Below are 12,140 nucleotides of genomic sequence, written 5' to 3' on the forward strand. Positions count from 1 at the left end.
AAGCCATGCAAGTAAAATCGACTCCCAAATGGCGCATGCAGTCATCGACAGGGATGGGGGGGGACACATAACCAAACCGGGGTTTACACTCTGCTCTTTATCCATTTGTGACTCCTCAACATGAATAAGACTGGAAAACCTCAGTGCGCTTTCGCTGTCAACAGCTTCACTGCAACAAAGGCTAGACAGACTGCCTGCAGAACAAATTTGCTTTGGATCTTGGATCATGAGCTGTTGTGTGTATAGTTTTTGAAATGAGGCATTATGAGCCAGACAAAAGACACTGTTTCTAAGCTCCTTGTCTTTACAGAGTTCTGCCAACTGAGCCTTTGGCATTATAGTATCTACATGAGGTTATTCAGATCTGCCAATTCCAAACATGATAACAGATCATCTCTTGCCTCTTTATTAGTTTTCTGTGGCACAAGCAAGTTCTCTAAAAACAAAATGCGCTCAGTACAGTGCAAGTCTTGGGTCTTTGGTTTTTTTAGGTTATTGTTTTAATATATATTTAAAACAGATCTCAACAGTCCAGCACACAGGCCCAAAGCCAGTGTATAGCTTACACATAGCTTTCCACTACTTTGCCTTTGTGGGTACAGCTGTATAGTTGCAATGAGCAGGCCACAGTCATTGCAAGAAACAGTTTATTATATTTCAGAATGACAAATAGTTATGGACATTGCTTTTGTTGTTTCAATACACAGGCAAATCTGTATGGACAATCATTAGGTAGATGAAAACCAAATAAAATTATTTGTACACATATTTTACAATACATACTGTCGCTCCTTACTGGCTAAAGCAATATGCATTACGCAGGAAGGTATTGCTATTCATATAATACAGCTAATTACAAGATGACATGAAAAAAAAAAAAGCAAAAAATAAGTTATTTAAATATCAATTACATATACAGAATGTGCAACTTCTGCTAAGCATTTCATATATGTAATTAAGAATTTAGGTTGCAAAACAAACTGGAAGTGAGTAACTGGAACTCAGTTGAATTAAACTTGGCATTGGGAACTCAATACTACATTAAAATACCAGCATAACCCCTTTGAAACTCTTTACATTACCTGACAAAGTTGTCCATTAATGGACCTGTGAACAAAATGTAGCCAATTTTTGCCTATAAAACAGTTAGACCATCTAAAGTGCATTTACAGTGTCAGTATTTTCAATCTTTACAAAACACTTTTCGGGTCTTCTACTAACGACCCCCTCTCCTCACTTAGCCCAGAGCACCACTTTGATTGAGAGGAAAAAAGGCATCGTATATCCATCGATCCATCTGCCTGCCAAGTGCCCACTGCAAAACATAACCTCTAAATTTTGGAGTAACTGTTGTTCAGAATTTCGATTAATGAAATGAAGTAAGTCATCAGCTTAATTCTGGCTACAAAAGTTATAACTGTTAGAAATAAAAAGGGAGGGAGAGAAATAATATTTATTTGTTCAGTTTCATTTAGCGTGCGCAAACGAAAGACTAATGAGATTCTGGATAGTTTCAGTTGTGTTTTTGATCCCAAGATTCCCTCCCCCCTCAGGCCGACCTCGCTCAGCATTTCCCTGAATTTTAAAACTTGTTTTTCTGAACACGGAGGTCAGCTTTTCACCTGATGTGATAGCTTGCATCGACCATTCCTTTTAACTGTTTGACAACTCATACTAGCATTGATTTGAAGAAAAGAAAATACATCCCACACAGCTTATTGTTCTGCTATGATTTAAATTCCTCAACGCTGCAGCCATTGTCGACAGTCCAGTAAATTCGGGACCTGACAGCCCAGACGTCAGCTGTGTCTTCGTGCTTCCCGGTTCCATAACCCCTCTGTAACGCGTACAGTCAGTGTGTTTTAATATGGTCCAGAGATGTTCAGCAAGCAATGGTCATGCCTGTGGCAAGCCTGTGGTGTTGTGGTATTAGCCTGGCTTCACTGGAATGAACACTTCAATCACTTAGAAACATGTTCTGGGCTCCACATCCATGTATATCAGTGAAATGATCTAGTTGAGAATGCATGTATAATATGTATAGTATAGGATATATGCCACAGTTCAGTCTCAGTCTTTGTAGCTCCTCAATCATAATGGTAAGGCAACTTAAAAGGTCCGTTGACACACCAGGGAATGTATTATTTCAGCGAGAGGTGATTGTAAATTCTACAGCAAAACAGAGCTTTCTTTAAGACGTTATATAAGAGCAAAGTGCCCATCCAGGATATTGTTGTGAAAGGGTAAAGTATAAAATACAGAACTATAAAATGACAGGGTGGGCTCGAAGTAAGCCCGCAACGATCAAAATGCAAAACACAAATTTTAACACGAGTCATTTTGAAATTAAGATGTGCACTATGCTACAATATATAAGCATGACACAAAATAAGCCACCTCGAAGCCATTGTTTGGTGTGTGTATTTAGTCGATTAACAGTCCAGATATTAAATGTGTCGCGTCATCGTGAAACTATTAGTGGGAAGCAAACATCGAATTATGTCGCTTTGGCTGAGCTACTTCCTTAAATGACCCTCAGATTAAGTTGCCTCTGCCACACGACAGATGAAAAATGAAGCACTTATGAAATATGCAGAAAATAGTCTTTCTTGGTTTTCTTTTTAAAAAAAAAATCCATCCTTAAAAAAAAAAAAAAAAAAAAAAAACCCTGTGTGCTATCTTCCTTAAAGGCAGATCCAAGTCTTTATTTTAAGACTTTGGGAGATGTCTTCAGAATGGAAGTCATCCCACACAGTGAGTCTACAGTCTTTTTTGTCTTTTTTCTTTTAAAGGCATCTGATATCTTGTCTTGGCTGTTTGGAGGAACTCCTCGATGTCGTAAACATTTGGAAAAAAGACAGCGTGATAAAAGAGAAAGGAAAAAAAAAATCAGAGAGCAGGATATGTCTTTAACATGTGCGAGAAGAAACGCTGTAGTGCCGTGAGGGCCAATTTACCCAAGGCCACCTACTGACCACGAGATGGTGCGGATCAGTGAGTTGATGAGACTCGACTCCACCAGCATGATTACGACTGAACCTCTCTGTGTGCGTGGACCGATCGCGCCTCACAGATCAGGCGGCGGACGTGACGTTCGTCCCGCACCCCAGCTTCCCACGCACTGCTCTCGGTTAACAAGGCCACGCGGCTCAGCGTGTCAATCCCTGCTGTTGCCAGAGTTGTGGAGTACATGGGTAGGCCGATGGAGATGAGCCAATCGGAGACTGTGCTGATGTTTCCTAAGGTGGGAGGCTTTCGGCACATCTCCGTCAAACCTCCAGAGGGGATCTGAGTGACACAGTGGTTTAAAAATCATTAGCTTCACAGGATGATGGTGCATTTTGTAGGCAACTTTGGCCCGAAAGCTCTGTTTCTGAACAACTCATGAGGCTCTATTAACATCTTTAGTGCTTTTACTGTTGTTTCATAACAGTAATTACATAGCCATTCCCTTTATTATTTCCACATTTAGCTGGACCATTAGATAGCCAAACAACCGTAATTTGCACTTCACCCCAACAATGGCTTTTGGTCCTTCGAACTGACCAATTTTCCAGGCTTCATTGTTACATTTCAGAAAAGCCTCACAGCATTTATCTCACACTAAAATGCAGAAAATTGCCCAAAAGTGGACTCTATCGAAACACTCAGGATAATTATTGTTCCCTTACAGCCATGCGGTGTTGTTTACGGAGCTCTTTGACTCTGAGCTGGTCTATGGTAGACGCCACGTCTTTGACTGGCTGCTCCAGATCCTCGGAGTAACGCTGTACCAGCGGGTGGGGGATGCCGCATCGGCCGTGCTGAAGGAGGAAAGTTGTGAGAAAGACATTGAATATGGCTAGGCGAGAACAACACTTTGAAACCACTTAAAGCTAGTATCATTAAACGCCTTCTAAAATCAATAAGCAAATGCGTTCCTGTTCTTTGAAACGTCTATTCTTTCATTTGACCTTTTAGACAGCTATTCATGCAAATCACCTCCTCCCCATTTCCAACATCAGTGTCATCCAAAAGTGTCCATCTGCTCCTTCACCAGGAATGTATGAACCCCTGGGTCCTGTCCTATTTCCTACCTTCATTCAAAACTTTGCTATGCTGCTCCATCAAATCGCAAAACACTTTCATCTTCTTTCCCCCCCCCTACAATCTCTACTAGCCATGCCCTAACGCCCTCCTTCACTGAAATCTGTAGATACTGATTCACTCATAATCTAAATCATTCATTAAGTTACCTAACTGACTTCTGACAGCCAGAGTGAAGCCTCAAGGCGCACTGGCACACGTTGCTAGTAAGACAACAATGCGCCTCTCATGTCTCTGCCAGTCCACTTATGACTAACAGGAATCCAGCAGAGCTCTGCTGTGGTCGAGGGCCCCACTTCTCACCTCATCACTTGATGCCTCTGTTTGCATGTGTGTTGTTTTCTTGCCAGTGCTGGGGGCTCCAACATGTTCAAGGGGCCCAGCCTGGGGTCTGGCAAGAGCCAGGAGGTTTTATAACCCCGTCTGCCTTCAGTAAGATTCAGCCCATAAACTTAACAGTCTGAACCGCATCATAGTGAGACTCAAGCCACAGTCTTTCCTTCTCAGCTCCAGCATATTTATTATTGCGCATGCACACACACACACACACACCCTCACCCACCCACACTCACAAATAAATGCCTTTAGATATAAAACGGCATGCGCACACAATGAGAAACACACAGACTCTAGACTCTATTAGCGTCTATTTTTAAACCAAGTTCCAAAAGCAAGCTGCTCATGTTTTTGCCCTGAACACAAAATTATTTGGATCAGAGCTTCGGTAAAATTATGACTGAGTTAAGTTAGGCATGTTACAATGCTGAACCAAAAGACCCTGACGCCAGAAAAGTATGGCCTGAAGGTGGTTTGGATTTTTATAAATCAAATATTTTTCTTGAGCACTGAAAAGGATGCGATTCTTTTTAAAAAACCAAATATCCTATCTGTGTGTGTACATCTATTTTTCAGCACAAAAACTTCTGCTTCAAGAACAAACAGTTACTGAAGGAAACCAGTTTTAAGCTTTTTAATGATTCAATGTTAAACTGTCACCCTTCATTTTAATGGTATCTGAACTGGTTATAAATTCATCTATCACCAGTGAAAGTAAAATGTAATTTGTAATGTAAAATATGAGGTAACTTTTCATGTTTTAGATGATGCTTAACTAACCTTGTCAGAGTAGGGCTCCTCGGTAAGATCAATGCCCTCACTCTGCAGCCGTTGCTCCAGGAGGGTAAAAAGATCAGGACCTATCTTGGTATGGGAAAGTTTCCTCGTAACAGCCATCTTGCCTCCAAGATCCGAGAGCCAGGGAGGGTGCACCGCTGGTGGAGTGCCGGATTCCTCGCCCATGGATGAGGCTGATGAGGTGGCACATGGACTGGCTGGAGTACTTGGGGTCTTGGGAGGCAGAGCAGGGGCACTCAGGCCAGGGCTGCGGATTATAGGGCTGCTGGGTTGAGAGCGATTGAAGGAGTGGGTAGGCGAGGCGGTAGGGGATGGCGAGGAGGGAAGGGAGAGAGGGGGGTGACGAAGGCCATTGGCTAGTCTCTCTCTAGATTTCTTTGCAGGTACAGGGGGAGGGATGGGAGGCTTTTTGGGGTGAGTCCGCATCACCCTCTCCCCACTAGCACTAGAATCAGGAGGACTTGGAGTGGGGCTGGAAAGGGGCTCTGGAGGGTTGGAGGACATTGATGTTGGACAAGAAGAGCGTAGGCGAAGCTGTGAGGGTACTGGCGGCCTATCAGCCCTTCCTTTAGGACTAACCGTTGGAGTCCCATTTTGAGCTGGAGAAACGGCGTCTCTACAGGGCTTGATGGGGCTAGTTTTGCCTGATTTGGGTATTTCCTTACTAAGCTTAAGCTCCACACTGAGATCGTTCTTCTGCTCAAAGTTCTGCAGATCTCCCAGAGAGTGGGAGCGCTTCCAGGGTCCGGTGGGCTGCGGGGGACCATCAAGGTCCTCGCAGCTGCGGCTGGCTGGGATTGGAGACCGTCTTTGGGCTTTTCGCAGCCCGAGCAGGTTGAAGCCCTTAAGGGAGGGCTTGATGAAGAAACTTTTTGGAAACTTTGTGCGCTGATTTTTGCTGTTCTGCTGAAGAGCCTCTGTAGAAAGAGTCATGGGCAGTGTTGGGTAATCTGGAGACTGGTGTCCTGCTGAAAAATGACTGGTTGCTTTCCTGCTTTTACCTGGAAAATAAAAAAAAATTCTCTTAGCTTTGAACTCTAGATAGTTTCCAAGGTTTCTCCCTCTTTACAGTGAATACGTTTCTCACTCTTCCACTTCTCATGGAAAGACTTGCGCTAATATAAATACTCTATTCATGCAAATACCGTGCATGACTCAGCATGAGTGTTCTTTACTGTCTTGGCTGCCTTTCCTCCCAACTGTTTTACATTTTTATGTCTGTAAAAATTCAGCAGCTTGCACACTGCAGGACTCCAATTTGTCCATTTATTGCACCACAGACATTTGCTGTCCTCTGTGATGACTTTTTGCAAAAATGAAGAAAAATTTATTAGAGGAAAAAAATGAATTAACACCAATACTCACTTTCCTGTGGGTCTGAAAACTAAATAAAAAAATAAAACTGATAGAAACATCATATCCTTACAACATTAGCCAGTCAAAAGCAGACAGGGCTTCTAAAGATGAGATATGAAGATAAGTGTTCTGATTCATGAACTTTTGTTGGCACTATAGAAATAACCCCAAAGAAAGCTGCCTGAACGGGGGACTTCAAAAGCCTTGGAACAAAAGTATGAAGTAACTTACCATATATCCTTTGGTTTACAGAGCAAAATGGATGAATGAAATGGATGAGAGCCATATAGTGCAACTCAACAGTGGAATGACAGGAAGGAGTTCAATAGATGAAATCCCAAGAAATGCTTCAACAGTTCTCATGTGTATCAGAAAAGTTTGTTGACTGACTACGAAGGTTAAAAAGGATGGTAAGCTATACCTTTAAATACATAATTGCATAATTATGCACATACCGTTGCATCACTCTTAATTACAATCTCTAAATTTAATTATTTCTTTAGTCAGGATACTATACTTTGCTGTGACAGCGGCACACAGATGGGAAACAGGTAACTGGCTGAACTCTGTTCTGTGACTAATTTAGCATCTTTCAGATTATAAATGAAATATAAGCTGAAAATGTGTTTGGGCATTCAGTCATTTTTGGGGGAAAATACCTTAATGGACTGCATTGATGCCCCCAAAAAGATTTGTTTAATAAAAAAAATACAGTTAAAAAAAGTTCTGTGTGCACTCATGATACACATACACACACACATTACATATTATAAATAATATTTTTAGCCAGCATTAATTAATGCATTAAAGGAGTATTTTAATAACCGAGTTATTTAATGATTGGAGGAAGATCTGCTGCATCTATACAGAGGAATCAGAATGTTAAAGAAGAGCAGACATTCAGGGCTCTACAGTGACGTTTTCCCCAAAATTATAAAGTTTAAATGACATCTGTTGGTTGGTTTTGAGTTATCTTCCATTATAAAAATTCATGCTGCCCTTTGCCAATACTCTAGATAAATAAATATTCAGAAATACTCATTAATATACAATAGCATATTAATGAATCTATTCTTTACGTTGGAAACATCCTTTAAAAGAAATGGAAGCCTTTCCCATTCCCTCTAATAGTAACTACTACCAAGTTTATTTTGATATAAAAAGTCATAAAATACCAGATAACATGCCGGATACTATTATTTACTCCTAAAAAGTATTCATTCACATTTTTCTCAAAATTTACCAGATTCAGATTTAATTGTTTTAATTACGGTACTTTGCAAAAGTCTTGAGCCACCACTTTTATTTTTATATTTTGCCCTGAAGGAGCCAGACATTCTTATAGCTTTTAAAAATGGCCTTGAGCAATAGCTCTCCAGATTTTGGGGCATATTTTTTCTTTGGACATTGACTGCTTTTTCAATACCTGACCAGGTTCAGATTTTTTTTGAGTTTAGTGAGTCAGACGAGCACAAAAAGGCACCCGACTCAAAGCATGAACTAGTGTTGTGTCTACACATAACTGACAACTGAGAAAGAACCAATTTTAAACGGGCCTGTGTAAATGTTTTGCAGATTCAACAGGAACTTCAAAGATAAAAGTTTGATAGGCAGGAAATCAAATGTATCTCAGCATTGAATGCAGTGTGTCCTTAAAAATAAGGAAACCGGACAAGTGGAAGACACAAGAAGTGGTAGGCCCAAAAGAATATGTACAGCAGATGAATAGCATCTGAAACTCATGTCCTTAAGATATCCAGCAAAGACCCGACATAGGAACTAAGAGATGCATCAGGGATCTTGTCAAAAATGATGGAACTATGAATGGTTAAAAGTACTGTCAGGTTTAGGCAACAGCTTCATTTTTCAGCATTTTAGTGATTGCAAACACACCCAATGAAACGCTATCAATCATGGATTGGCATCCCCAGAGCCCAGACCTTAACATTACTGAAGCAGTGTGGGATCATCTTAACAAGACTGGAACAAAAGGCAGCGAACATCCAAAGAAGAGCTTTTAATGTCTTTCAAGAAGGCTGGAGAACTATTGAAGACTGACAGTAATGACAGGAACAGCTTGTCTAAGAGAGTTCAGGCTGTGTTTAAGAATAAAAGCAGCCATATCAAATTCACTTTAAAGCTTTTTAGAATTATATAAGGCAAAAACTGTATTTCCACATATGTTTGCACATATTTCTATAAATCACAGCATCTATTTCCTGGCAAAATATTTAAAACAAAAAACAAGCGTGTGGCTCAAAACTTTAGCACAGTATTGCATGTTGCATGAGAAAATATGAAAATCTAGTATCAGGTCTAAATCTTAAATTAATAATAATAATTGCATTAGATTACACAATACTAATAATACAAAATGACTACTTTTCCCTTACTGATTTGTACCGAGAGAACAGCTGTGGAGCCCTGAAAGCACAAGAAGAAATGCAGAGTGTTTACTAATTGTTAAGGAGCTAGTTTGTGAACAGCGTTTAGAGGCATGAAAGGAAAAACAGACAAAAAAGGCGAAACAGAAATCAAACAAGCAGCACCAGAGTCCTTTTTTAATCAGAGAAGTGGTTTTATTCCACAGCTTAAATCTCTACTCTTGCAGACTGCAAGAGTAGAGATTTAAGCTTTGCTTTGCTCTTCAGCCTTAACAACATATATGTACATAAAAGGGAAACCAGTAGTTACACTGGGGCCATACAGATACAGAAAAAAAGCAGTAATCGGTGAGTGTTTGAGCTGTTAAAATGATCCTACGTGTGGAGGAAGAATACAGTCTTTTGCAGAGACCAGTCTCAACACGTACACAATCGATTGGAAAAATAAGACCCCAAACCTCTAAGAAAAACAACAAAACTGCACTATAGTTTGAAAATGTTTTCATCCACATCATTTTAAGCACATACTGTATATGACTGTGCAATATGGTCGCTATAAACAAAACAAATAAAACAATGAATCGGTGATGATAAGATGAGCTGCTAGCTGTGATCTGACATCTGACTGTTAAATTTGTCTAAATTTCAATCGGCTGAGAGAATCAGCACTGCAAGAAAGCTCAAGCGTGCACTGGCAAACTACTCTGCAAGTTTATATCTGGATTAGAAACACTCAACAGAAATATTCTCTGAGCTCACAATCGTCTTCCTCATATCCACCTACAGGCCTTGCGCCCACAGGTGAGACAGTTGGGAAGCAGAGTCCATGAGTGGGCAGTGATTTTGTTCTCTTCAGAATGGTTTTGTGCATTGGGGAGCGTGTCCCCCTCTGTGTTCCCAGTATTGTGGGGTGGACTAGGCTTAGTGGTCTGGGGCTTGGCTCCTTCTCAGTTACAACTGGACTTAGGCACTGATGATAAAGAATGCCTATAAGATGAAAAGAGTGGTGAAGAAAGTAGAGTGCAAGCACAGTAAAAGTGTCTGAAGTGAATAAGGGCTTTGTAAAGATTGGGGGAAGGTAAGGCAGATGGAAAGATGAGCTTTTAGGAAGATGCTAATTCAAAGGAGTGACATGGTCAGGGTGTTAAGATGCAGTGCAATACAAGTGATGGAGAGAGGTGAAGGTCCAGACAGGAAAAGGGCAAAGGAGTCACTGTGGTACTAGGACTAGAGTAGAACAAGAATAGGCCTTAGTTAGCCTAATACCCAGTGGGCTTTGGGTAATGGTGGCATAAACTAAGTAAAGCAAGCGTTACCATTCTCCAGGTTCTCATTGCTCTCGTAGCACCCAGAATCCCGTGGGGAGTCTCCCACTATGCTCCGACCCTCCAGCAGCAGCTTTTCCTGGGAACCTGACATTCCACTGCGCTCTGGATCGCTGCTACCTGCTCACAGAAAGTCACAGAAAGGCAAATGATTTCCTTGTACTTTAAAGTATTATTTTCTCATAATATATACATAATACATACAGTGGTCCCTCGCTATAACACAGTTCACCTTTCACTGTTTTGCTGATTTTTTTTTTGTGCAATTTTGAATGCCTTTTTTTTTTTTTAACAGCGCATTGTGTTCTGTGTCCTGATTGGCTGCAGACCATTGTCAATCAATCTCGTGCCGTGTCTCCTATACAGTACAGAATGCGTTCAGCTTGTCAAGTTTACATAAGTCTTCGATCGCTGGCAGTGTGACTCTGAAGTGCTGTAGTGTATGTTGTATTTAAGTTTTCTCCCCAACAAACAACAATGTCGACGAAATGTTTTGGTTTCATTCTATAATACTGGACTTATTTTTCTACGAAGGTTTGAACTTTCAGAGTGTTTAAGCAAGAGAGAAAAGTGTGAAAATGTTCATGTCTGTCTGAGAAAACTGTATAAAGTGTGTAGTGAGGGGTTTTACAGCCTTAAAACATCTATAATAATTGGCTACTTCGCGGATTTCACCTATCGCGGGTTATTTTTAGAACGTAACTCCCGCGATAAACGAGGGACCACTTTTTAGTCACTTCCTTCAGATTTCCCTTTCCCTGTTTGGCTCCTGTAATCTGCTGCTGCATAAATCTAAATTTATATTTCAGTTTGTCAGGTTTCCTTCACTGTTATCCTAAAAACTCTGGCACACAACAATATTTTGAGGTTACATGAAGATGTCCTTATATAAAAAAAACCACAATCAAAAACATAAACTCATGGAAACAGTCTAAACGGTCTACTTACTGTCATACTCCTGCAGCAGCTCCACTGCAGTGAGCAGTACAGCTCTGTGCTGAGGATCGCTGATGTTCAGTTCATCCAAGTCCTCTTCTTCCAGCAACTTGAACGTGTCCAGGTCCTCGTAGCCATTGAACAAGAAAGTGGGCATGTAATCCTATTCAAGAGAAAGCAACAAGCTAAGCTCGAGGCTGTTTAAAGACCAAATAAAATAAATGCAGCAGACTAAAGAAAAATACACTGATCTCAGTCACACGACCAGGAGCAGAAGCATAAAATTCACCAGGTTAAAAAAACAAAAACAAAAAGAAGAACTTCTGTACAACAGATACTTTTCATCTGCTCATAATTTCCTGTCTCCATTTTTAAACTGCAGGGCAACATCTGAACTGCTATTTTGATATTTTTGGTGCCATGTAATCACATTACGCCACAGCTAATTCTGTTATGGCTGCTAATCTGTCGACACATTTTAATGTAGCGCAACTTTTGAAATGGTGACAGATATATGAGGCCAAAAATAATCATAAACGAGCGAGCTAGCATCACCATCGTGGAGAACATGGCCACAGCTGGCTGTGACCAAAATGGCAAGCAAGATTTTGAAAAGGAAACCAACACACGTGGGAACAAGTGAGGGTTCAAAGAGTTTCATCAAAATACTTCTCAACCACAGATGTCAATGTATTATCCACCAACACAAACACACACTAAAGCAAGTCACTCAAACCACTGTGTTATCTGAAGTGACACAATGAAAGTTTTTTTGATTTTATTTTGGGATACACCCCGTGTGAGCGCAAAGTCCACTGACAGCAACACAGCGACCGCTTCCACTTTGAATATCGCTCGGTTCCACGCCTGTGCGACCCACACGTTTTTGTTGGACAAATATTGAGACCGTGTGTCATGA

General features: G+C 40.8%; 1 protein-coding gene across 6 annotated transcripts in view; it reads right to left on the reverse strand.

Annotated features, from left to right (window-relative positions):
* Positions 1–633: 633 nt before the first annotated feature.
* Positions 634–12,140, reverse strand: part of sash1a (SAM and SH3 domain containing 1a) — a 166,679-nt gene continuing 155,172 nt past the window's right edge. For all 6 annotated transcript variants that reach the window (XM_086264151.1, XM_086264152.1, XM_086264154.1 and 3 more), the window contains 5 exons: positions 11,234–11,384; positions 10,277–10,405; positions 5,203–6,221; positions 3,672–3,803; positions 634–3,288 (listed from right to left, as the gene is read on the reverse strand). In XM_086264151.1, coding sequence (XP_086120277.1) covers positions 3,028–3,288; positions 3,672–3,803; positions 5,203–6,221; positions 10,277–10,405; positions 11,234–11,384 — 1,692 coding nt within the window. In that variant the 3' untranslated portion in view covers positions 634–3,027. The remainder of the gene's footprint in view (positions 3,289–3,671; positions 3,804–5,202; positions 6,222–10,276; positions 10,406–11,233; positions 11,385–12,140) is intronic.

This window comes from Aulonocara sp. 'chitande type north' Nkhata Bay, linkage group LG15, assembly GCF_057382095.1.
Source record: "Aulonocara sp. 'chitande type north' Nkhata Bay isolate Kocher_YH1m ecotype deep benthic linkage group LG15, A_spYH_male_GT1.1, whole genome shotgun sequence".
In the NCBI taxonomy this organism is placed as follows: Eukaryota; Metazoa; Chordata; class Actinopteri; order Cichliformes; family Cichlidae; genus Aulonocara; species Aulonocara sp. 'chitande type north' Nkhata Bay.